Source organism: Malurus melanocephalus, unplaced genomic scaffold, assembly GCF_030028575.1.
Source record: "Malurus melanocephalus ecotype Western Australia unplaced genomic scaffold, MMel_1.1 scaffold_253, whole genome shotgun sequence".
NCBI classification, from domain to species: Eukaryota; Metazoa; Chordata; class Aves; order Passeriformes; family Maluridae; genus Malurus; species Malurus melanocephalus.
Window position 1 is genome coordinate 1,009,609 of NW_026623485.1, and position 23,844 is coordinate 1,033,452.

Below are 23,844 nucleotides of genomic sequence, written 5' to 3' on the forward strand. Positions count from 1 at the left end.
GGAGCAACCCGGTCTATGGAACGCGTCCCTGCCCATGGTAGGGGGTAGCAGTGGATGCTCTTCAAGGTCTCTTCCAAACCACCCCATCCCGTAATTCTGTGACGAGTGGCTTTGTGCTCACTTTGCTAAAGCTTCTGTTCAGATGACGCTGCCTTTGATCCAAGCCAGGGGCTTGTGTGTGTGAGGGCCGTGGGCTCCCCGCCCTCACGGGGCGGGACGAGGTTTCCCTCAGCCTGGAACCCTCAGTCTGGTACCCGGAACCCTCAGCTGTTGCCCAGAGCCCTCAGCAGTTAGCCCAGAGCCTGGAGCCCTCAGTCTGGTGCCCAGATCTCTCAGTCCGGTGCCCAGAGCTCTCAGCCGTTAGCCCAGAGCCCTCAATTCGGTACCCGGAGCCCTCAGCCGTTAGCCCAGAGCTTGGAGCCCTCAGTCCGATGCCCCGAGCCCTCAGCCTTCAGCCCAGCGCCTGAAGCCCTGAGCCCTTAGCCCACAGCCCCCATTCCAGTGCCCGGAGCCCTCATTCCAGTGCCCGGAGCCCTCATTCCAGTGCCCGGAGCCTGAAGCCCTTCGCCCAGAGCCTGGAGCCCTTAGCCCGGAGCCTGGAGCCCTTAGCCCAGAGCCTGGAGCCCTCAGTCCGATGCCTGGAACCCTCAGCCCTTAGCCCAAAGCCCGGAGCCCTCAGCCCGCTGCCCGCTCCCGGCGCTCGCCCCGGGGCTCCTGAGSCGAGAGGCTCCACAAGATGGCGAGCGCGGGTCCTGACGCGGCCCAAGATGGCGGCGGGCGGCGCTGCGCGGGGTCGGAGGCGCTCGGACACCCGCGGCCCCGCTCGCCCGGCCCGGCCACAGCACCGGCACCGGCACGGACACCGGGCCCACCGCTCCACGAAGGCAGCCCCGACAGCAGACCCCGCGGGGGAAACAGCCAACACGGCGAGCCCGGTATGAGGGACGGGGCCGGGTGGGCTGAGGTGGGGGTGGAGGGGGCAAGGCCGCGGGGCCGAGCGGTTACAGCGTAGGGGGATCGCAGATAATTATTAACAGCTACAGCCTGAGCATCACGAATTATGAGGAGAATTTAAGTACATTTATCACCGTTCCYCCTCCTCCCACCACGTTGTTTGTACCGGTGCAAAAATGCAGAGCCAACTGCAGGGTAATGACAGTCAGGCCTGGCACAGTAATTCCGATTAGCATCATCCTTAAGAAAATAAGAACATGGTGATTGATCTTATACAGTGCTAGTTTATTCTCTGAGAAGTGTTTTCCTCTTGCTGGTGATGGGCTGTACACTGTGGTTTATGTAAGTTGTCCGTTCCTCTTTTCCTCTCTTCACATGCACTTTCTACTAATTACTTTTCGTAGAAGGTTTGGATCAAGATGCCACTCGTGTGGTGGAGCCCTTCTGTTTCACACCTGGCTTTGCAAATAGAGAGATATGGTGATTTTATTCTTCTTTATTTCAAGTAAGCTTTAGCACCTTGTRTTTTTTTCTAGCAGTGTTCGTCACCTGAAGCTGCTGAAGAACAACCTGCAAAGAAGATGAAATGTGAAAAAAGCAGTATAAAATCAGAGCTGGAAGGAGTCACATGTGAAAGTAGAAACCTTGCTGCACTGGGGGAGACACCTAAAACATCTGAAGGGGATGGAGGTTCAGAAGATCCAGGAGACAGCAGGGTAATCCAACAGAAAAAAGATGAAAGCATTCCAGAGACTGATGAARGGAAACAGGAAAAGGAGCATGGCGTTTCTCTGGAGCCACACACAGTGAAATCCATCGGAACCCCGTTAAAACTGGGTGGATATCTGCACCTCCATCACGTGTTCAGCGAAGAGGAGAGCAGCTGTGGGAGCTTTGACGGGGCTGCCTCGGAGAACGCCGATCGCCCACGGAGGCCGATGTTTCTGGAGTACAGCAGCGGCCTGTCGGATGAGGACAGCAACCAGCCCATGCCAGTGCACCGGTTCTTTGGAGATGTTGAGGTAGTGAGATGATGAGTCTCTTCCTTCTTTAGACTCARCCCTGGTCTGCTTAAAATTTGCCTCAAAACTCTTGGTGAATTTGACCTGTATTTTTGGGCCCTATACTGCAGATAGAATTGTCTCCATCAGAGATGAAATTACTTTCCCAGCCAGAATAATTTCAGATGTAATATCTTTCTTACTTAGATTTTTAAGTCCAATGTGAGATAGGTATTTTTACCGACATTATGACATTATGGAGGCATAGTATTGTTGGCAAAATAGGTTTTTTTGGTGGTCTTTGGTTCTTAACAGGATCACAGAATAGCTTGAGTTGGAAGGAACCTTAAAGATCAGTTCCAGCCCTGCTGCATTGGAATTGTTTGGAAAGGAAAATGGTTTCTGTGTACCTCAGCTTTTGAACTGATCCAAGGGCCAGAGCTTTAAATTTGAATCCCTTTAACCTGCATAATTTGGGGCAAGTGATGCCACTGTCTTTTAGGTGTTTCCTGTGGTATTTAGGGAACACTGAGGATTTGTTTAGGGAGCCCTTCACYCTCTCCAAATCCTCCTCACACCTGTGGGAGGAATGCCAGCCCTGAGACTGCCCATGGACCTGGTTTGGGCAGACTTCCCTGAAAGCCCCCAGCTTTAACTTTGAGTTTGTACCACTGCTCCCATGTCACCTGAGGGAGGATGGGATCTGTGGAGGCAGTTCTGTCATTTGCCACCACTGACTTTCCTTACTGATCTTTTCCCTTCAGGATATCCCGGCAGTTGTGCTCCCAAGCATGACGAGGAGCAGGCGAGAAGCCAGAAAGCTCCACTTCATTGCAAAAGAAGATGAGGAGGAGGAAGAGGAGGAGGAGGAAGAGGATGTTGTCTAACAACAAACTGTAAACAAATGAAACCCTTTTTTCTTTGTGACCACGTGGTGATGGCTCTGTCAGTAACATAAGGTGTCTGTTTGCCTTTTCTCAGGGAGAGAACTGGGAGAGTTTGTTTTGGTGGAATTGGCAGATACAGTATTCTGATTCTGATGCAGATTCAGGTTATCTGGGGCAAGTCAGTGATTTGGAAATAAATTATAATTTAGCACTTTACCACCAATATTTAGGAAAAAAAACCCAGGGAAAACAGAAATTCTTACTGTTTTTTTTGTAAATTTTTCAGTTTGACTCCTTTTTTTTTTTCAAAACAGTCAAGAAGAGGATGCTGGAACAAGGTTCTTTTTCTTTTAATTCTGTCATGTCTGTGGCATCAGGGTAATATAGGACCAAACTGACTCCCTGGTACAAAGAAGGTCAAGGGTCTCATTTGTGGGTTGTTTACACCTAACCCAGGACCAGTTAAACCTCTAAAATACAGTTCTGCTGGCAAAATGAAATGCAGGATGTCAGAGTGGGTTCAGTGTGCTCTTCTCTGACAGTTCAGCACGTTTTTATTGCACGTCAGCTCCTCAAACACCCACCCCGTGGTGCTGCCTACTCCTTCCTTCTGCTGTTCTAAGTGTCATCCTTCGTGGATTTTCAACTGATTTCCAACAGGGATTTAGCAAACAAATGCTTTGGTGGTGATAAACAAGGAATACCATCCCTTGGATTTGATGGACAGAGGAAGATTGCTAAGGCTGTGGGGCAGCCCACTATGCATGTTTAAAAAATAAGGAGCAACCTCAGCCAATTCCAGGAACTGTTAGTTCACTCAATGTTTGTGGGAATATTTCTTTGAAAGTGTGATTATGCAATAAGCTTCCAAATATTTATTGTTATAGCTCCTTCAGTGTTTCTAAAAATAGAGAGAATATGTTATCAGCAGATGGTTTAAATAAATATTAAATTTCTACAGCTAGAGCCTGTTAAACATTCAAAAGTTGTAAGGCAAACAAATTGCATATGCATGGCATGGTAATGCATTCCCATTTCCACTYCAGCTGATGCATTGTTTCTGTCAAAGATATTTCTTGGCTCCTTTTCACTCCAATTCTGTAACACGGAAAAATCCAGATTTTTTAATCGCATATTCATGCTTCCAGCCCAGCTCTGTGTTGCAGCAGCTCCTCCCAGCATTCCTTCAGTGCTGTGTTTGCTGCTGGCTGTTTCCAGCAAACAGAGYTTCACACACAGACATTCATTTCACTGTGCAAAATGCATTTTCAGTTTTGGGGGGGGGGAGGTCACATGCCACACAGGTGACACTGGGTTTGTCACCAGAATCCTGCCAGTGCTGCCCTCCCCAGTGTCAAACAGTGCAGGAGGGGAAGCTGGAAAAATCGATTCCATGCAGTGGAATTAGAAATCCTGTGTTTAAAATGGACCTCCTTACTTTTCAGATTGCAATGTTGGGGATGGGAATGAATGTGTTGCTTAAAGTAAATCAATACACTCTCTAGCAAAGACCTACTGAGTTGGGTCACAGGCAGAAATACCATCTCCACACAATTCCATGTGGACTAACTGATCCAGGACCAACAATATGGGGGAAAACAGAGCTTTTACCAGTTATTTTCCCAGAGCAGTAAGTAGCTGGTGCTCCATTCATAAACACATTTCTTTGCAGGCTCTATCACACATGATTAATATCTTGTGCACTTCCACATACTTACACACACACACAGATGAGGGGCATTGTTTTATTTAAAAAGTTCACACAATTTACACTGACAATCCCAAAAGTTTGGTTGCTTCAGCTGGTATTAAAAAAAATTCAAGTAAAAATTGAACTATTCATGATTTGTTGCCTGAGGTAGGAAATGTTTTACCAAAGCARTATTCTCCATGGCAGTGGGTAAACATTTCTGTAAACATGAACATGATCATTGTAGCTGTCCTTGCTGGTGGTGCTTTGAGCAAACTCAAGCTGAAGAGGCAGAAATTGTTAGAAAGGAGAGGGAAATTAGCAGGGAAGATGGCAAAGGTGGGAAAAATCAAAAATATAGGGATATGACATGGCCTTGCTCTTCTTTCTGGGAGACGCACACCTGAAGCAACAGTCAAGGAGCAGCTGGGGATGAGGACAGGAGTTTGGCACAGGTGAGGTGGCAACTCTGCTGCTGAATCACCTTTGGCATTCCTGAAATACACTGGTTGCTACCTGCAAAAGGCACAGAGTAAAACATGATCCTAAATCCTTTGTTTGGCATAATCTCCAGAGGAACAGGAATCTACAAGTCTCCACAGATTAGCGTGAATGTTTTGTCCAAGTTTCATTTCCATTTACTGTAAGTTTTGGGCCAACACTGGCCAGAGATGACAGGATAGAATCAGTGTCAGGCTCTGGCTCATTCTTTATATTTATCACACTTGATTTGAGCTGAGGGAAGCTTATAAGGAGTGGGAAGGCAGGAGAAGAAAATTAAATGGGATATTGGAGTGTGCTTTGTGAGACTCTGTTTGGGTTACCCAGCCATTCTCATGCCAGGGACTCTCAAATAGTTCTCATTTAAGCAATTGGAGCTATTTAAAAACAACAGACTGACATGATTGAAAAAAGCAGCAGATCCCTTCCAGAGACAGCACTAGGAAATCTCATGGGTTTGCTTCCTCTTTCTGTAAATTCGGGTTTTGTCACAGCTGAGGTTATGATTGGTTTTCTTATGGCAAGCAATATGTACGAGTTTTAAATTATCCAGGGTAAACAGCAGCTGATAGAAGTATTCCCAGTTCACTTCTCTCCCGTCTCGTGTTTTGACAGCTTCTGCCAGTTCTGGGACAACAGCACGTTTCTTCTCAATTCTTKGGGACACAAAAGAGAAGACAATATTGCCATCAAGAGTTTTTTCAGAATAATCAAGCCTCCATCTTCCTTTCAGAGGCAGGCAGAACTGGAATTCTTTCTCCATAACTAGGTGTATGATGCTTTTCCCCAAGGAAATTAGTTCAGCAAATCCTGTTTGCTTCACACCTACATTTGAAATGGGTCAGAGGGGGTTTTGCCAGAGAGAATTCACATGGATAGCGCAGCGAGGAGAGCTTTGCTTCCATGCAAAATAAATCTGCACAGAAGCAAGGCAGCTAACAAGAGGCAGTATTTCATCTGTCTTCAGGGTTTCTCAGAACAGCTGCAGCATCCCAGCACCTTTTCTCACAACATATTCACAGCAGAGCTGACTGCATAGCRGGAGTAAGGACTGAGGCTAAACCTTTCTGATGAAGCTGAAGGGCATGAAGCAGCTAAGTCTGGATTAACACTTGGTACATACATGTGGTCGAGATTCCAGGTGCTGAAGAGGATCCTGCTTTCCCTGTTGCTGTAGGGGTTGATGGAATGCTTACACGAGCAATCATCTCTGTCGAAAGGTCCCTGTGAAAGGTGTCACATTTGTCAGCCTGGTGTGTTCCTGCCATGTGCTAATGAACCAGAGAGATCCTGCATCCCACATCCCCCAGCCTGACGCTGCCCCATGCTGCACCCATGGAGCTGTTCTCTTCCTCTGATGTTGAAGGGGGAATGGCTTCAAACTGATACAGGGAAAGTTCAATTTAGGTATATGGAAGAAATTCTTCCCTRTGAGGGTGGTGAGGCCCTGGCACAGGGTGCCCAGAAAAGGTGTGGCTGTGCCATCCCTGGAAGTGTCCAAGGTCAGGTTGGATGGTGCTTGGAACAACCTGATCTAGTGGAAAGTGTCCCTGCCCATGGCAGGGGGGTGGAGTGAAATGCTCTTTAAGGTCCCTTCCAACCCAAACCATTCCATAATTCTTCAGGAAGGCTGCAGGTACCTGACAGGAGAACCACCCCTCCGCRGTGCACAGACGCGCTGCCTCATCCTTCTCCCTTCTGTCAAAGTAGCACCCGTTGTACTTCACAGATTTCAGTTTATCTGCCATCAGGTCGATTATCCCTCTGTAGGCATCTCGTGCTGCAGGATGAACGTTTGGAATAAACCCACTAACCTAGAGRGGGGAAACCCAGCAATCACTCTTCAGCTCCTGGGGCAGCCTGAGGCTCTTTTCTACAGTCACAATGTTGCACTGTAAAAGTACTTTATATTCCTGTGGCCTCCCATTACAGCTTGACAGAAGTTACTTCAACAGAAACTTTTACCTCTCTCATGTAGCCCCGCATTCTGCTCTCACAGCTGTGTCGCAGGTAGCTGGATTTGTTCTTGAACCTAGACTCCAGCCCTGGAGGGAACRAGATCATTTTGTACCTCAGCACAGCTCCTGCCCAGCTGGGAGTTCATCCTGGCTTTTCTAACTCAGGCTGCACATGTTTTTTAATTTCCCATTTTTATTTTACTGGTTCTGGACTGCCCTGCTCTTAAGCACTTAAAAGGAACTTGTAGAGCATCTGCTGGGAGAGCAGTAACTGGTGTTGTTCTATGTTTCTTGTTAATGTGTGTACGTGAAACACCAAGAGATTGTGAAAGGAAAACAGAATTGTTGGGGAAGAACTGCAGCAATGGCTTGGGAATGGGAAGGGAGACTAGCAAAGTATAAAGAGAACATAAAGCAAATTTAGCTGCTGAAATGTGGACATTATCAATACACTATTAGCAAATCACTGAAATGTCATAAATGCAGACTTATATTAATGGGGTAAAATGTATTCCAGAACTATCTTGGATAAAGTAATAGGGAATGTTGTTTTTTCAAACATTTTCTGATAGCAAATATGTGTATATCTTAAAAAACCCTGAAAACACCTGCTAATGAAAGGGATAACTAATCCCCTGACCAGGTACCCAATTCCCYTAGCCAGAAGGGTCCCAAACTTTTAAACAATTCTTTCTTAAGTGCAGTAAAACTGACAGCAGTTACTTTCCAGAGCAGAGCAAGACCAGGCAGTCCCTTAGCAGCTTCCTACCGCAACCAACACACCTTCAAACCACTTCTTGTCATCTTCCTTGTCCTCGGCCAAGATATTTTCGCTCAGATTGTGGATGAGATCCGCCAGCAGCTTCTGCCTGTGTGGAGCCCGCTCGTCTGTCAGCAGCCTCCGCGCAGCCTCCACCACAGCGTCCTGCTGGCTGCAGAACGCGACCAGGAGCCGCTCGATGTCGCTGGCACCTGGGGCAGGTGAGACAGCACCGGCTGAGCCCCCAGCACCGGCTGAGCCCCCGCATCCCCCGCCCGGCCCCGCACTCACAGCCCCGCCAGCTCTCCCCGGGGCCCAGCAGMACCAGCTCCGTCTGCGGCGGCAGCGCTCGGAAATAGCTCTCGGTCAGCTCCGTCCCGTCCTCGTAGAGGCAGAGGCGGCTGCCTGGCAAGGGAAGCTACCCCGCGGGCGGGTGAGCGGCGGGCGGGACCCGGCTCCGGGAAGCACCCGGTGGCTCCGGTCCCGCACGGCCTCACATCGGCAGACCCGCCTCGCACGGTACCATCCCGTCCCTGTAGCACCGGGCAAACCCCCGCCCGTCCCAGACCTCCCTCCCCGCTCCGCACGGTACCATCCCGTCCCTGTAGCACCGGGCAGCCCTCACCCGTCCCAGACCTCCTCCCTCCCCGCTCCGCACGGTACCATCCCGTCCCTGTAGCACCGGGCAGCTTCCCGCCCGTCCCAGACCTCCTCCCTCCCTCCCCGCTCCGCCTCGCACCTGCAGCAGCCGGCAGCCCTTCCTCAGCAACCCGCGCAGGCTCCCGGCCGCTACCCCGAACTTTTGCGGGCCGCCACACCCGCGCAGGCGGAAGGGCCGCAGCGGCTCTGCCATCCCGGGCCGGTGCCGGTGCCGGTGCCGGTGCCGGTGCCGCTGAGGGCCGGGGCCGCCCCGCGCAGGCGCTCCAGGACCGGCGGGGCGGGCGCGCCTGCGCGGCGGGGCCGCGTTGCCATGAGAGCGGCGATGGGGCCGCGCTGAGCCAGGTGGGGCCCGGCCCGGAGCTTTCCCCCCGCGCTCCGCTCTCCCTCCGCCCCGGGGACCCCCCGAGGTCCCGCCAGGCCCCCGCCTGCTTTGTCCGCTGCCCGTGCTGGCTGTCCCCCCCGGAGCGGTGCGGCCGTKACCCCTCCGGGCCTGCGGGAGGAGGGAGGGATGGGGCCGGTGTCGGTGTCGGTGTCGGTGCCTTAACACCGGCACGGCCTGGGGTGGGCAGCGCCGGTCCCCCTGCTTGTCTGGTGTCCCCAGCAGTAGCTGCGGCGTGTGCGTGGTTTTTTTCCAAATGACTTTGTGCTTTGCTTTTCGTTCTTCTGGCTCCATGGCACACAGAGCATGGTACAGGGATGGGTTTGGCACAGGTTGCTCCTGTGTGTGCTTGGAGCTCTTAGTTTCAAGCTCCATCTTGGATTAGCAGGTTTAATTTGTTGGCAGACTGCTCTGCTTGTGAGCTAAATCTTTGTTCTGCTCAGCACTAATCAAACCTGCACCCTAAGAAMATTTGTGGTGCCGACTTCACTGGCAAGGAAATACGTATTTGTACTCATCATCTACTGACTCGACAGGACCAAAGGACGCTATTCTTTGACAGTAGCATCTCAGTGGTTTTGTATCATCCTTCCAGTGATGAATTTAAGCTTGAAGGCCGTGTCTGTGACCAGCTCAACTCCCCAGGATGCCACACAAGATCGGTTTCACCGTGGTCAGTTCATCGGGACACGAGGATGGGTTCAGCGCTCGGGAGCTGATGGTTCACGCACCGACAGTGAACGGGTGGMGGTCACCCAGGTACTGTGAGGGGATGGTCTTGGAGCACTGAGTTCTGAAGCACCAATTTTAAAATGAGTGGGACGTGTACCATGCATGGTCAGTAGTTTACAACATCCCAGGCCAAACTTAGAAAGTTAAAATTTACTCTAATCCCATGGAATCCTCACTGTAGGGAAAAAAGCACCTTGGTTAACACCTAAAGGCATCACATTGCATCTAAATAATGTCCTGGAAAATGAAAATGAGAACTATTTTTGTTCTTGGCAATCTTGAAGTTAGCAATTGCTTTGGTTTAGTATGAAAAATCTATTTGTCTCAGCACATCCTCTAAATGTGTGGGGCACTTGAGCGTAACACACGCACACAGGAAAGGGAAGGGAAAAGTGTTTCTGCTTTACCCTTGGGTTCTTCTTACAATATTTATAATGTTGGCTTAAAATGAGTATCTTCAAAGGTCCTTAATTAAACGTTGCTCAAGTTGGAAATGAAGTCCTCTTTAAAAAGATGATTAAATTCAGAAACTGTCTCTTTCAGGCTCTGTCAGTACCCCCAGGAAATCATCCTGCAGTTGGTAGAGAGGTGTCGGATCCGCAAGCTGCAGCTGCTTGCTCACCAGTACATGATTGCAAGCAAAATTGAGTTCTACATCAGTGATAGTCTGCCTGAATACTTTGCTCCGTATCAGTCGGAGAGGTTTCAGAGACTTGGGTGAGTCAGAAAATTCTGAATGAGTTTATTGTCTGAATCACAAGAGCTTTGGAGGAAAACAGTATTCACTCTGGGTTGGGTGTGATGTGGACATGCTGTAGGAGCAGCAGAGAGATCCTTGACTTGTGTAAATCTGTGACAAAGCTGGAGGTGCAGGTGAATTGCCTTGCCAGGTGACAGCACACGTTGTCTCAGTTATGAGGGAGTTTTAAACCCTACTGATGTTCTAACCTGAGGAGCAAAAACCCACCTGTGTGCTTGGATGTATCCTCTGCTCACATGTTATATTTTCCTTCCCAGTTATGTGTCTCTCTCAGACAATGAGAAGACTGATTTCAAAGCTCGAGAGTTGAAATCTGTGTACATGGATGCAGTTGGTCAATACCTGAAGCTGATTTTCCATCAAAATTATGCCAATAAATACAACTTGTATGGGCAGGTGAGTTAAAGGTCCTTACCTGGTGACCTCAGTGATACTTCCATAGTAAAGAGCAGGCACTGAAATCTGCTCCCTTGATTTTTAGAAGAAAAAAAATGAAAGCTCCTGTGTTTATTTTAGTTTGTTTTAAAGCTCAAAACACAAATAACAGGTTAGAAATGAGTTGTAACAAACCAGTCAAGGACACATTCTGTCACTCTTGGTTGTGCTGAGCCTTAGCCTGCACAGCAGGATTTCTGTTGAGGACAAGGGATTCCCTCTGAGAATGGCTTTAGGGTCACAGAGCCACTCTTTGAGTGTTTTGGACCTGGTGTGGCATTAAGTGAAGGTACTGCCATGTTACAGACACACAAATCCTGCCACACAAATCCTGCCTCAGTTCTGCAGGGACTCATTTTGGTTCCATCCCAGCCTGGGGAATGGAGCAGCAGGTCACTGCACAGCGGGGTTGTAGGTTTGGTGATACATTTTCAATGGAGCAGGAGGTGCATTTAGCACTCAGTGCTTTTCTCTGCTTCCATACCACCCTGCTGACCACAGGCCCTGTTTTTTATTCCAAGAAAAAAGGATGAGCTTACACCTTTCCATTTTCTGTGAATCTCTGCAGGTTGCCCTRGTAGCTGTGAACATCATTGGGGATCCAGCAGACTATGATGATGACAGCATAAGCAATGTAAGTGCAAAGCATCCCTGTCCTTTTGCTGTAGCTCCATTTCTTCAAGTACAGGTTCCTGGAGTAATGGGATGTACCTTTCATCTGCCAGTTCYGTGCTATAGCAGAGCTGCATTGCGTTAATTTATTTTTAGAGTTTTCTAAAAGCAAGAAAGTTGAGCCTAATATGGGAATACAAAACTTAAAATATAATCAGCTGGGGCATTTTCATTTTCAGCCTCTCCAGATTCTCTTGTTTCCATGTGCCCCAAAACATAAATGCTCTTCGTTGCAGAACTGATGTTAGTTGGGGAAAGTCAGAATTCTGTCTTGAACACACACCTGATGTTGGTAAATGTGCATGAAGATTTTTTTTTTCTCCTTTCYAAAGCCTTCCAGAGAGAAGCTGATAGATCACTACTTGGGAATTAAATCGGATGATCCTGCCTTAGATGGAACTTACCTYGGGTAAGGATGTTCTTTGCATATACCCTGGCAAGGCCTCTACTCAGTGTRAAGTAGTTGTTGATCTCTGTTTTGTTGATTCCCTGCTAGTGAAAAGAGAAGCCTGTCTCATTATGGATTATTTTATCAATTTTATGCCTTCAGGAAACGTGACTCTATTTCACCTCTGGACGATTTGGCCTTTGACATGTACCAGGACCCAGAAGTGGCTCAGATAATCCGGAGACTGGATGAGAAGAAGAGGGAAGCTGTACGTCACGAGTGCTACGACCACGCCAAGAAGCTCAAACAGGCCATTGCAGACTTGCAGAAGGTATTGTTGAAAGATCTTTGGCTCCTAAGTAGAGTAGTGCTCCAGTCACTCATCAAGGTCCTGCAGTTCATGAGGAATCATAATGATTTCTGATATACTTCCCAAATATTCACTGTAAAATCAGATAGTGTGATTGAGTAATTTGGCTGAAAGTAGTGAAACAAATACAGTAAGGTGATTCCAAGAAATGTAAAGGAAGGTGATTCCAAGAAATGTACTGGAAAGTGATTCCAAGAAATGTACAGTAAGATGATTCTGAGGTGATTTGTCCCAATTCTAGGTGGGGGAGAGACTCGGCCGGTACGAGGTGGAGAAGCGCTACGCAGTAGAGAAGGAGGATTATGACCTTGCCAAGAAAAAGAAGGAGCAAATGGATGAGTACAGGATGAAGGTKTACCAACAGCTGGAGCTCCACGACCTCCTGGATGCACAGCTGCTGGTGGGTGCTGTTACTCCAAGCTCAGGAGGGTGTTCTAAATACAAATAGCARAGCAACCAAACTTAATTCACAGCTTAATGGACATTGTGAGATTTACTAAAGATTTTCAGTTTTCTTTTTGGGCTGTGGGTTTCTCCAACCAAAGACTCTCATGTGATGTTTTATGGCCAGGCTTAGTTCTCCATAAATCATATTTAACTGTTGAGGTCTCAAGCAAATGACTAAAATCCTGAATGTTTTGCATAATTTTAAGGCTACCTGGTGCAGATGAATAAGGTACTTTCTCATATTTTGGAGGGGTAGAGGAGGCTTAGGCTGGTATCAAGGCCACCCATACAGAATCCATGTGATTTTTTTATATACATAGAWTTATGTAATGTTCTCRGAACAGGAAGTTTTATAATCTCTCMATACATGCACCCACACAGAATTATTTTCTGACTGTTTYATAAWGCCTCCTTCAGTRGGAATGATGACACACCTGTGAGCCAGGTTTAATATTTACTTGAAATCCCCAGAAGCCTGTTGACAGCCAGAGCTGTAGCTGTTCTGACTGATTTTAGCACATTTTGAGCCTTGCTGTAAAAATCTCCCTCCATTTCTCAGATCCGAAAACCAGTGGAGTTGCCTTTGGGATCTGTGAGTGGCACTGAGAGCCCCCAGAGCTCTGTTCCTGAGCCAACAAACCCACCCCAAGGAGAGCCCCGGAAGGCAGAGCTTCTGCTGGAAGAGCAATCAGTGGATTCCACTTCTGCTGAGTCTGTTGTTCCTCACAAGTCCCCTCTTTCTCCTCGGATTCAGCCCACAACCTCCAAGGAAGCATTTTCCAAGGAAAATGTGAGTAATCTTCCCTCTGTTACTGCAGAAATCTGTCAGAGCACACRATCTGGTGTCCAACCTTCCAGACAGGGGGGTTACTCTCATACTTAACTGGGGAGTGATGCTGCTTCGAGGTGAGAAAATTGCATTGACGTGAATCCAATAAATGATGAAATCATTAAATAATTTCCAGAACAACAAATTGTATCTCTTGTGCTAGGCTGAATTTTTACCTTATGACGAGAGGCCTCTCCCAGCCATCTGCAAGCAGGTGGATGAAGCTGTTGCCTACCTTGAGCCAGAGGTGACTGAAGAGGATGTGGGTGATGCTTCGAGGACTGGCAGTACTGGGGAGCCTGAACCACTCACGGAGAATGCACTGAGGGAGGCCAGCCCTGTTGTGGAAGTTTTTGGAGAGACTTTGGTAAAAATCAGTAAAACAAACCCAAACCCCAGTGAAACAARCCTGTGGATTGTTGTGCTCTGTGTTGAGTTGAGTTTGAGAGGATTTTTATGCGTTCACAGCTGCCATTTAGAGCTGAGTTTAAAGTTTGACTTTGACTCTAGGTGTGCATGTTTTCAGCAATTATACAAATCTGTAGCTTTGATGATTGATTACTTGATGTGCTGGTAAACAGGCAGGATGCAGCAGCCTGCTTTATGGTATGAACCCAGAATACCCATAACATGCCCCTGTTTTTTGCAGGGAGAGAAACCCTCACCCTGCCTGGAAGGGCTCCCTGAGCCTGACCTGTTAATCCCATTTCAGTCAGCGCATTTCAAAATAGGTGCTTTTAATAAAGCCAGGTTTCTGTGGGGAAACCTAGTTCACACCTCAGTTCTTCTGTTATTTTGAGGCTGGTTCTCTATGTAAATCTTGAATGTGTATCTGTAGGGATCCTTTAAGAGATGAATTTGTTCTGTGCTCAGGTTTCAGGAGCATATTCCAAAACTTGGTCGTATCGAGAGGATGCATTAGTGGCTGTGTACCAGAAGCTGATGGAAGTGCCAGTGGACACTCCAAAGGAGGATTTAAGGAACATGCTGAGGGCTGCTATTTTCCTGGTGAAGAGGGCTGCCAAAGACACTGTGTCTTCAGTAAGTTGGGATAAGTTTGATGCTCCAGTAAAGAACTAGCAGCCAAAATTGCAGATCCATGGGGTTTGGATACTTTGAACAAATAGTTTATCAATCTACTGTTGAGTAAGTCCAAAACCAGAACAAAACCCCTCTAAATTCCCAAAACATCTGGGCAATGCTTGGCATTGAACAGGTGGAGAATATTGCCCTGGGCTGAGCCATGAGCTTGAGGAATATCTGCTGATGCAGTAAATGTGCAGTGAGGTTGAACCTTTTTCTTCTTTGTTAAAGCTGAAACACAGCAGTGAAGTAACTTCTAGTTTCCACTCAAGGGACTTCACTTAGCTAAAGGACACTTGGGTATCAAAAAGCCTTAAATAAGAAGAAAATAAGAAAACTGAGTTGTTGCTATTCATAAAACAATTTCTGAAGCCTTTCACCTAAGTCCTGGCAACAGGTTTTTCTGGAAGAGAGTTGTCTGAAGTAGCTTCTGTTAAAGGTGTTACTGTAATTCCGGATTAAGAATAGATTTTACTATATTGTCTGAAAACAGGGGGTTCTGTGTTATTTTTGCTCAATGGTTTCCTTTTTCTTTCTRACTTAGGTTTTTCAGGCTTCCCTGAAACTTCTAAAAATGATCATTACCCACTACATACAAAAACACAAACTAGGGAAGCTGGAAACTTCTCATTGTGTGGAAAAAACTYTGCCACATTTGCTTTCTAGAACAGGAGACTCTTCATCCCGTCTTCGTATTCTGGCTTTGACCTTCATCCAGGTGGGTGTTCCCTTCTAATAGAGAATGGTGTGGTGTTTTTTTTGTCTGTTGTTACCCTTGTTGTAAGGGACAGTCTGGGGATAGCTGCTGCTGCTGCAGTTTGACTCTTACATTCTTGTGACCTACAGAAATGAGAAAACTCTGCTTTGCAGAGACAGGTGMTTGTCCTCATTCATCTTTTCCTGCTTCTGACTCTGTGTGTTTCTAGGAAATGGCACTGTGGCCTGAAGTGAAACATCTCCAGATCATTCCAGTCCATCTGGTTAAAACATTAAAACCAAACTCCCCAACACACCTGGCAATGAGTCACGTGGAATTGGTGGAATCTCTCTTGACAGCCATGGGGACTGAAAACTCTGGGTTTACCATTAACAATGTCATGAAGGTAAAAGGTTGAGGTTTTCAGCACATGGAGGTTTTTCTGATGGTTTTCTTGGAGATTGCCTGGCTGGAGTTTCAAAATTTCAAACTCCTAGTTTGGAGTTCTTGGAGAATTTCTGAGGAGATGTATCCAGTCAACAGTGCTGGTAAATTTAGACCAGGTTGGACAAGGCTTGCAGCAACCTGGTCTGGTAGGGAGTGTCCCTGCCCATGGTAGGGGGTGGAATGAAATGAGTTATAAGGTCCCTTTCAACCCWAACCAGTCTGGGATTCTATGAAGCAAGATATCAATATGGGAGAAAAAGAATCCATGGGTGAAAAAATGTTTGCAAAAACCTGTCTTCTAGGAAGATTCCTCCTGCTGCAGGAGAGTCTTGGACTAATAAACGAATCCTTAAAAATGCGAGAAAAGAGACATCATTTTTTATAAATATTTCCAGTTTGCCACAGGAGCCCTGGAGCACAGGGCTCACGAAGTACGTGAGGTGGTGCTGCGGATCATCTTTGCCATGTACCGGGAGCACAGGGCAGCTGTKCTGGAATATCTCCCTCCAGATGATGCCAGTGTCCGCAAAACCGTCCGCTACAAAACACTCTTCGATGGGTTTGCCAAAATTGATGGGAAATTCTCTGAAACAGACATGAGGGTATGTAATGAGAGGGTAGAGCATACAGGGCCACCTCAGACATGTGGCTGAGTAGGATCCTGATTCTGTGGTGGGGTTGGATGCTGTGTAGGTAGCAGAATGTATTCAGGTGTGTGGTTAATGTTCCTTAGAGTAGAAGGCTCAGTGTATTCCCTTGGGAATAAAGCCAACMAGGAATACAGAATGGARCTGCTGAAACAGTGCATAAGCAGTWTGGAAAATGCACAAATKCTMCTTTCTGCTGTCAGYCCTAGGGAACAGTAAACCCAAAGGYTGTGTTGTGTGCTCCTTTCAGAACAGAAGAATTTGGGAGGAGGGAGGTGTCACTATATCACACTCATCATTTAACCAAGCAGATTTCCTATCCTGCATCAGCTATGAGATTCTGTGCTGTTGTATTTTGCAATCTCTTGTAAATGAGGGATGATTCCCCCATAAACAGTATTTCTTGCCCGGCACAGAAAAAAACAGTGACAGAAGAAGCAGAGAAACAGACAAAGGAAGAAATAAAGGAAGCTCTAAAACGCCAGCTAGTAGCTTTAAAGGAGTTAMAAGCAGAGGTTGAAGTTGAAGAGGTGAGGATGTTTTGATTTTAAGATTTTTTTTATCCTTTGTTCCTCAAATATCATGGACTTAGATAATGGAACATTGGTGTTGTCTCATTGAAAAGAGAGAGAAACTCCAGACATATGCTGGGTGCCTTTCCTCTTCAGCAGTCCAACTTTAAATCTAGGGTGTTGTTTTTCCTAAGATAGTGTAAAATCTGGATTCTTTATTATAATATAAAATGACAATGTAATAGCACCTTCATAATATGAAAGAATACCTTAATAAAGAGATTTGCCCTAGAACCAGAAGCACAAACATTGTAGTGCATTGGCTCTGYTTCTAAATTTTAAATTCCAGACAGAAATCAGAATATAGTGTGTTCCCTTTCTCCCTGGAGGGCAAATTTCTGACTTCAATTTCTATGTTTAATAGGAGAAAGAATCTGATATTCTGAGGACAGAGAGCCAAGGTAGGTAATTTCAAGTAAGAGTTAAGAAACATAGATGAATTAAAATGTGATCTTGGTTTAATAGTTCTCTCCTTACAGGTTACCAGACGTACGAAGGCCCCCAGGCTGCAGCAGGGAAGGTCCAGGAGGAAGTTCTGTCTGTTACAAATTACCTGGATAAGTAAGTGAGATGAGCCTCTAATCACCTTAAGCACTTGGTGTCACCTGTGAGCTCATAACAGTAATAATGTTTTGCCAGAAGATCAAAGCTAATACCTTCAGCAGTGAAACAATAAAGACTGAAATCTCTTCTAACAGATTTGGAATTATCACCAGGCAATCCTACGTGCTTCTTTAAAAAAGTTCTTGGATAGTGTGACTTCGTGCTTTTTTGTCTGAGTATTTGCTTGTGGGATAAGAAATAGCCAGTTTAATGTTCAGCTGTCAGTGTGAATTAAGGGATAAACATAGTGTGGCTTTCCTGGGTATTGTAGGGGGAGGGTTTAGAGGAAGCCCTTGGAAATTCTGAATCCAGGAAAACTAGTTTTGGCAAGCTGCTCTCAGAACTTCTGTGGAATTAATCTTTTTAATACGAAAAAGCACTCTATAGTTTCATTTACCATAAGTTGTTCCTAGTATCTGCCCCATCCTCAGGTCAGCACTGCATAGGGAAAAGGAAGTCTTCAAGATATTGGCTGTTTTTCAGAAGAGCTTGGAACAGAAGGAGCAGGGCTTATCCATTTGTCACTGATGTCACTGATGTTTGTATTTTTTCCCAGCTTGTGTATTTTTTGTGGTGAAAGGAGCACGTCCTTCACAGAGGATGGGTTGGATCTGCATTACTGGAAGTACTGCCCCATGTTAACCCGATGTGAGCACTGCAAACAGGTCAGACTGAGCTTCACAGGGCTACTAAAGACATTGACTGTTGTTATTCTGATTTAGAGGCACTGTGAGATATTTAACACTCAGGCAGGTGAATTCTGAACACACCTGTGTGATTTGGGTAGTGCTCTTGAAAAAGAGCCTCATTAGAAAATGAATTAATAAATGGACTAAAATTGAATTTTACCTTTGTTGTTTTGGAAGGTGAGGCTAAACTGATGGGTTTTTAAATTCTATTCCTTTGGGCTCAGCACAAACCTTCCTGGCTGTGTTGCAGATGTTGGAGATTGCTGGCCTGACAGACCACCTGCTGTCTGACTGTGACAAAAGGGACAGCTTTGTGAAGTGCCCACGCTGCAGAGAGGCCGTGCCCAGGGACGAGCTGCCCAGACACACCAAGAGCAAGATTTGCAATCGTGAGTAGCTCTGGACAAGAAGGTGGAACATTGGGTTCAGGTTTTCAAACACCAGGGTTCTTTGGCAAGTCAGGCTGCTGGTGTTTCAGACTTAGGGATCTAAGTGAAAATGGTTTTAGGGATCTAAGTAAACCCTCAGGAGGGAATGGATTTGGGATAAATGCCTGAGTTTCCCAGTGTGTGAGGAGGATGAGTGGAAAGACTGGAAAGTATCTACCATAACCCTGTTGGAATTAAGCACTATCCCAACAGAAAGGACATGGATCTGCTGGAATGAGTCCGGAGGAGATGCCAGGTTGATCAGAGGGATGGGTCACCTCTCCTTATGGGGAAAGGCTGAGAGAAYTGGGATTGTTCAGCCTGGAGATGAAAAGGCTTTGGGGTACCCTAATTGTGGCCTTCCAGTGCCTAAAGGGACTACAAGAAAGGTGGAGAGAGAATGTTTACAAGGGCCTGGAGTGACAGGACAAGGGAGAACTGGATGATCTCTAAGGTCCCATCCAATCCAGGCCATTTTGGATTCTGTGATTCCTTTTGATCTTGTTTTGATGAAGATGATTAAACACAGGACTTCTTTGGGAGCTGTTAATGATAATGGGGCAGGAACTGTGTTAATCATGGGGTAGTTTTGTGCTATTTGCTATGCAAATTCTCTTCTTGTGTCTGAAGTTAGCCTCTCTTATGCTTATGTTATTTTTCAAATTATTTCAGCTGCCAAACCAGAAAATGTGGCCAACCATTGTCCTTTGTGCCATGAGAACTTTCCCCCTGGAGAGGAGGTGAGGCTGCCATCTGTGTTGGACTGATGTTGTTTTGGGTTTTTTAACGTGATTGACCTTTCAAGATATATTAAAATAGTGGAGGTATTAATTTCTATTTCACAGACGTACGAAGCAAAGTAAGGTGCTTATACTTTGAAAAGCAGATTAATGTGCTGTTGATATAAAGTCTGTACACAATTAYCATTTTCCCCATGTGACATTGGCTAATTTTGCTGGAGTTGTGCTATCACTTTTTTATAATTGACTTCAGGCCTGGAGACTTCACCTGATGGACAGAGATGGCTGTAAAATGAACCAACGGAGGACATCCCCCATGAATAAAACCATTYTGTTGCACCCTGGTAAGATACTAGTTAGTGATAATAACATTAATGCTTTTTACTGTGTTACYTTTGCTTAAGGAAAGTGTTTCATCACCAAGAGCTGTGCAAATCATGGGTTGCAKCTGTGTGAGCTGAATGATAGTTCTTGTGGTGGAGCAGTGTGCTTGGGGAGTAAATCCCTAAAATCGTGCAATAAAAATCATGGGGAAAACCAGCAGATTTGATAAATTAATCAGTTCAGGGTTTTTCTCTGCAGAACAGGATGACCATGAATAGAACAATCATCTGAACAGTGTTCTGGAAAGCTCCTGAACGCTGACACAGGGAACCAGAGCCTGATTTAGCTTTTAGTGTCCAATCACAGGGTGCTAATCTGATCCTAATTACAGGGTGAACTGAACAGTGAGTGCTGTGCACTGCTTTTCCTTTCCAGTCCAGATCCAGGAACTAGACAGAATTCATCATAGTGCAGCTTTTTCACCACTAAAGAGACATTGATGCTGATGTCAGGTGGTGKTTTTTTTTAACAGTTGTCTTTATGAAGCACATGGAAAATCCTTTTATTTCCAGAACTCAGAAGTTAAACTGCCTGCAGCACTAGAACTCTTGGCTAGTAACATCCAAACTTTTGCTCCTTCAAACTCTTCAGAATTCTTTAGTTGCTGCATGTTCAGAGTTCACTTTCTTTATTTGATCTGGGCTTTGCTCATATCTACATGTCACTATTCCAAGTTTGTGGGAATAACTGTGGAATTGCCCATTCCAGCTGAACTAAATGAATCATAGAGGTTAAACTCAGCAGTTTCCAGTCTTAACCTGGATCCACAGTTCTGTCCTCAGCTTTGCTGTTTGTACTTTCTGATGAGATGCCAGTCAATTGTCAGTTTGCTGCTGTTAAAATTTGGAAACAGAAGGAGTTTAAATCCTGCCTGGATAAGCTCTGATTCCAGAACTATCTCCTAGGGATAGGAAAGGAACCCTGACTGTTTAGTCTGACCACTGCTGGTGTGGAAGATGCTCAGGCTCAGTGCCTGCCAGCTTYTGGTTGCTTCAGTCATTCAGATTTAACAGATCTTGGGAATCAAAACAATGGATTAAATTCACTARATGTGCTTGTAATAACAATCTCTCTTTTCTCTCCACAGGCAGAGTAGGTGGACCMTATTTAAGGAGACCAGGTCCTTCAGTAGCAAAATATCAACCCACTTCAATAGGAGGAAGCAGGGTCCGAGCCCGAGGGAGCCCAAATAAAAGCAGTGGCAAAACATACTCAAAGCAATGACAGAACAAGCATTTCTTCCTTTGTCTTAATAACTGGGCACGTGGCTTTTCAGAGCTATTTAAAGATTGTGGGTAACTTGTATCACCTTTTCTGTGGCTGTTTTTAGCCTCCAGCAGTTCCTGGTGTGATCCCCAGGGCTGTCCCTTGGCATTGCTGTCACTGCAGCACTGGGCTTTACTTCTAGGAATGCTCATGTTGGAAATACCAAATGTTCTGGGACACAAACATTATTTTGACAGATAACTGTGCTCTCCTTTCCAATGCCATGTCTGTCATTTGATGGGTTCAAGCTCATTAATTATGTCAGGGGAGAGAGGTCTCTTCCCTGGGTCCCCCGAGGTGCTCAAGGAACAGGAACCACATGTGAGGGAAGCCTGGCCTTATGTGTATGTCASATTTAGGGTTCTAAAGGCAGCAGGGCTGTACCCAAAAAGCTATTAAATCCCAGGAATTAGCACCAGATGGAAAAGCCAAAGRGCTGGTTGAACATTTTCCTGTGTTGTGCCACTGTGTAGGAGGTGACAGGACATTGTTCCCTCTCTCAAGTGCCTTATGAGCTCACTTGGCAGGAGGGTTAAACTAAACCCTCCAAATTTGTATCCCCAAGAAATGGCCCCTTACAGAAATTAAAAAATGGTCTTGGTTGGGCCTTGAAGAGCTTAAATGAGTAAATTTAGACCTTTTTGCCTGCTTTAGTGCACTTTCAGCTCAAATTCTGGGCTTTTCTAGTTAGATCTTGATCAAAACAACAATCCAGAGACTGCAGAACATGTTTTTAACAGCTTCAGAGAGACAAAGTCTATTAAGACCTGAGGCATGAAGATTTGTACTGAAACAGCAATTTTCACATTTCTACCTGTAACATTCTGGCTGTTGCTTTCCAGGATGGAATTGGTACCATGGGCACGGGAATGAGTGGTCATAATAATATAAGGGGAAATTGGGGGGTTTTTGCTCCCATGGAGTGAATTTGTGGTATTGTTTTGTATATACARAGCTGATTTTATAATACAGTTTTTCTAGTTTGCTTGCAGCCTGCCTACCAGTTTCTGGATTTTCCAGGTAGATCACTGTGCTTGGATTTCAAAAATATTTGTATAAATTGTTTCTCTMACTCTTCCAAATACTTATCTCAATAATTACACACATTAGGAACATATATATAAATAATAAATATTAACAAATACATAGGTATTTTTATTTTCCCTTTACTGATATGGGTTTCTATTTGAGAGCCTGATTCTATATGCTGAATAAATAGTAAATATCTCAAAATAGCCACTGATCTTGCATAGAGATGTAAGGATGAAAATGACTTTGTGGTAGAATAAGGAAATAACTTAGAACTGATAAAATGGCAATTTTTGGGGTTTGAAAGGATGCTTTTGGAGCAGAGTAGTGCCACCAATGTCATGTTTAAAGGTGGGTCTTTAGTAAACAACCTGGGTTTGCTGCAGTGGGAAAATAACACCGTGGGGTCTGGTGTTGTTCCAACAAGTCTTTAGCAAAATATTCCAGAGAAAAACCATTGCACAGGGGCAGATATGGGCATGGAAAGAAGGTCTGCAAAGTGTTGGACTGGGACCTAGATTTGGCAACGATGGGAGCTCAGTATGAAACCAAGGGAAGTGTGTGGTCCTGAGCTCAGGGCTGGTTTCTGTGTGATCTCTGTCCATGTGAACTGTGCCTGAATGTCAGCTGAGGTGTTTTCATCTGTGTCACTGCAGAGATGATTCCAGAGCAGCCCTTGGCCCTGCATGCAGGAACTGAGCTCATCCCAAAAGACCTCTTGGTGTGTCACTACCCCAAGAGAGCAATTTATAGCGATTACATGTTCCTAAGTCTGGATGAGCGGATCAAATATTTATCAAAAGGAGTCACTTGTGTTAAATGTCRTATTTTTTATTGCACATAATTAATAAATTACTTTAGCCACTTTGGAGAGTACATCTGCATTTTCCAGCTGTTAGAATGGGAATTGGTACAGGAGGGAATGAGGCCGTGGCTCCTGCAGCACCTGAGACTACCTGTGTGTGCTGTATCTGTATAAGCCCTACCTGTGTGAGCTGTACCAGCGTGTGCTGGACTTGGATCTGTCTGTGCTGTACCTGAGTGTGCTGTACTGTACCTGTGTGAGTTATACCTGTGTGAGCTGTACCAGTGTGTGCTAGACTTGGATTTGTCTGTGCTGTACCTGAGTGAGCTGTACCTGTTCTGTACCTCTACCTGTGTGAGCTGTGTCTGTCCCTGTGTGTGCTGTACCTGTGTGAGCTGTACCAGTGTGTGCTGGATTTGGATCTGTCTGTGCTGTACCTGAGTGTGCTGTACCTCTTCTGTACCTCTACCTGTGTGAGCTGTGTCTGTCCCTGTGTGTGCTGTACCTGTGTGAGCTGTACTAGCGTGTGCTGGACTTGGAATCTCTCTGTGCTGTACCTGAGTGTGCTGTACTGTACCTGTGTGAGTTATACCTGTGTGTGCTGTACCTGTGTGAACTGTGGCTGTATGAGCTGTACCAATGTGTGCTGGACGTGGATCTGTCTGTGCTGTACCTATGTGAGCTGTACCTGTGTGAGCTGTACCTGTACCTGTGTGAGCCCTACTTGTGTGAGCTGTACCTGTGTGTGCTGGACTTGCATCTGTCTCTGCTGTACCTGAGTGTGCTCTACCTGTGTGAACTGTACCTGTGTGAGCTGTATCTGTGCGAGCTGTATCTGTGCGAGCTGTATCAGTGTGAGCTGTATCTGTGTGAGCTGTACCAACGTGAGCTGTACTAATGTGAGCTGTACCAATCTGAGCTGTACCTGTACCTGTGTGAGCTGCATTTGTGTGAGCTGTACCTGTACCTGTGCGGCACCGCTGGCAAGCCGCGCCGCTCAGCGCCGATGCGGTCCCGTGTTTTGCCCTTGT

At 46.0% G+C, this 23,844-nt stretch overlaps 3 protein-coding genes across 5 annotated transcripts; 2 read left to right on the forward strand and 1 right to left on the reverse strand.

Annotated features, from left to right (window-relative positions):
- The first annotated feature begins 742 nt into the window (after positions 1 to 742).
- CUNH1orf174 (chromosome unknown C1orf174 homolog) lies at positions 743 to 4,584 on the forward strand. 2 transcript variants are annotated; one of them, XM_057375611.1, is made up of 3 exons: positions 743 to 935; positions 1,494 to 1,976; positions 2,720 to 4,584. In XM_057375611.1, the coding sequence occupies exons 1-3, from the start codon at positions 768 to 770 to the stop codon at positions 2,840 to 2,842; spliced, it is 774 nt and encodes a 257-aa protein (XP_057231594.1). In that variant the 5' UTR covers positions 743 to 767; the 3' UTR covers positions 2,843 to 4,584. The 2 variants fall into 2 exon arrangements, with proteins under 2 accessions (XP_057231594.1, XP_057231593.1); XM_057375610.1 differs by having other exon boundaries at positions 744 to 935; positions 1,491 to 1,976.
- A 3-nt stretch (positions 4,585 to 4,587) lies between these two features.
- On the reverse strand, positions 4,588 to 8,644 carry DFFB (DNA fragmentation factor subunit beta). Its single transcript, XM_057375608.1, has 7 exons — positions 8,491 to 8,644; positions 8,043 to 8,169; positions 7,775 to 7,963; positions 6,999 to 7,078; positions 6,674 to 6,847; positions 6,157 to 6,257; positions 4,588 to 5,689 (listed from the first exon to the last, which is right to left on the reverse strand). Exons 1-7 carry the CDS (start codon positions 8,602 to 8,604, stop codon positions 5,473 to 5,475), a joined length of 1,002 nt encoding a protein of 333 aa, XP_057231591.1. The 5' UTR covers positions 8,605 to 8,644; the 3' UTR covers positions 4,588 to 5,472.
- A 49-nt stretch (positions 8,645 to 8,693) lies between these two features.
- CEP104 (centrosomal protein 104) lies at positions 8,694 to 22,891 on the forward strand. Of its 2 annotated transcripts, XM_057375612.1 has the most exons (22): positions 8,694 to 8,753; positions 9,386 to 9,549; positions 10,066 to 10,239; positions 10,540 to 10,678; positions 11,286 to 11,351; positions 11,722 to 11,798; positions 11,940 to 12,108; positions 12,389 to 12,547; positions 13,154 to 13,384; positions 13,587 to 13,790; positions 14,297 to 14,464; positions 15,051 to 15,224; positions 15,433 to 15,609; positions 16,046 to 16,252; positions 16,714 to 16,827; positions 17,234 to 17,270; positions 17,349 to 17,430; positions 18,029 to 18,137; positions 18,412 to 18,550; positions 19,262 to 19,329; positions 19,583 to 19,673; positions 20,801 to 22,891. In XM_057375612.1, exons 2-22 carry the CDS (start codon positions 9,437 to 9,439, stop codon positions 20,935 to 20,937), a joined length of 2,835 nt encoding a protein of 944 aa, XP_057231595.1. In that variant the 5' UTR covers positions 8,694 to 8,753; positions 9,386 to 9,436; the 3' UTR covers positions 20,938 to 22,891. The 2 variants fall into 2 exon arrangements, with proteins under 2 accessions (XP_057231595.1, XP_057231596.1); XM_057375613.1 differs by lacking the exon at positions 16,714 to 16,827.
- The last annotated feature ends 953 nt before the right edge of the window (positions 22,892 to 23,844 follow it).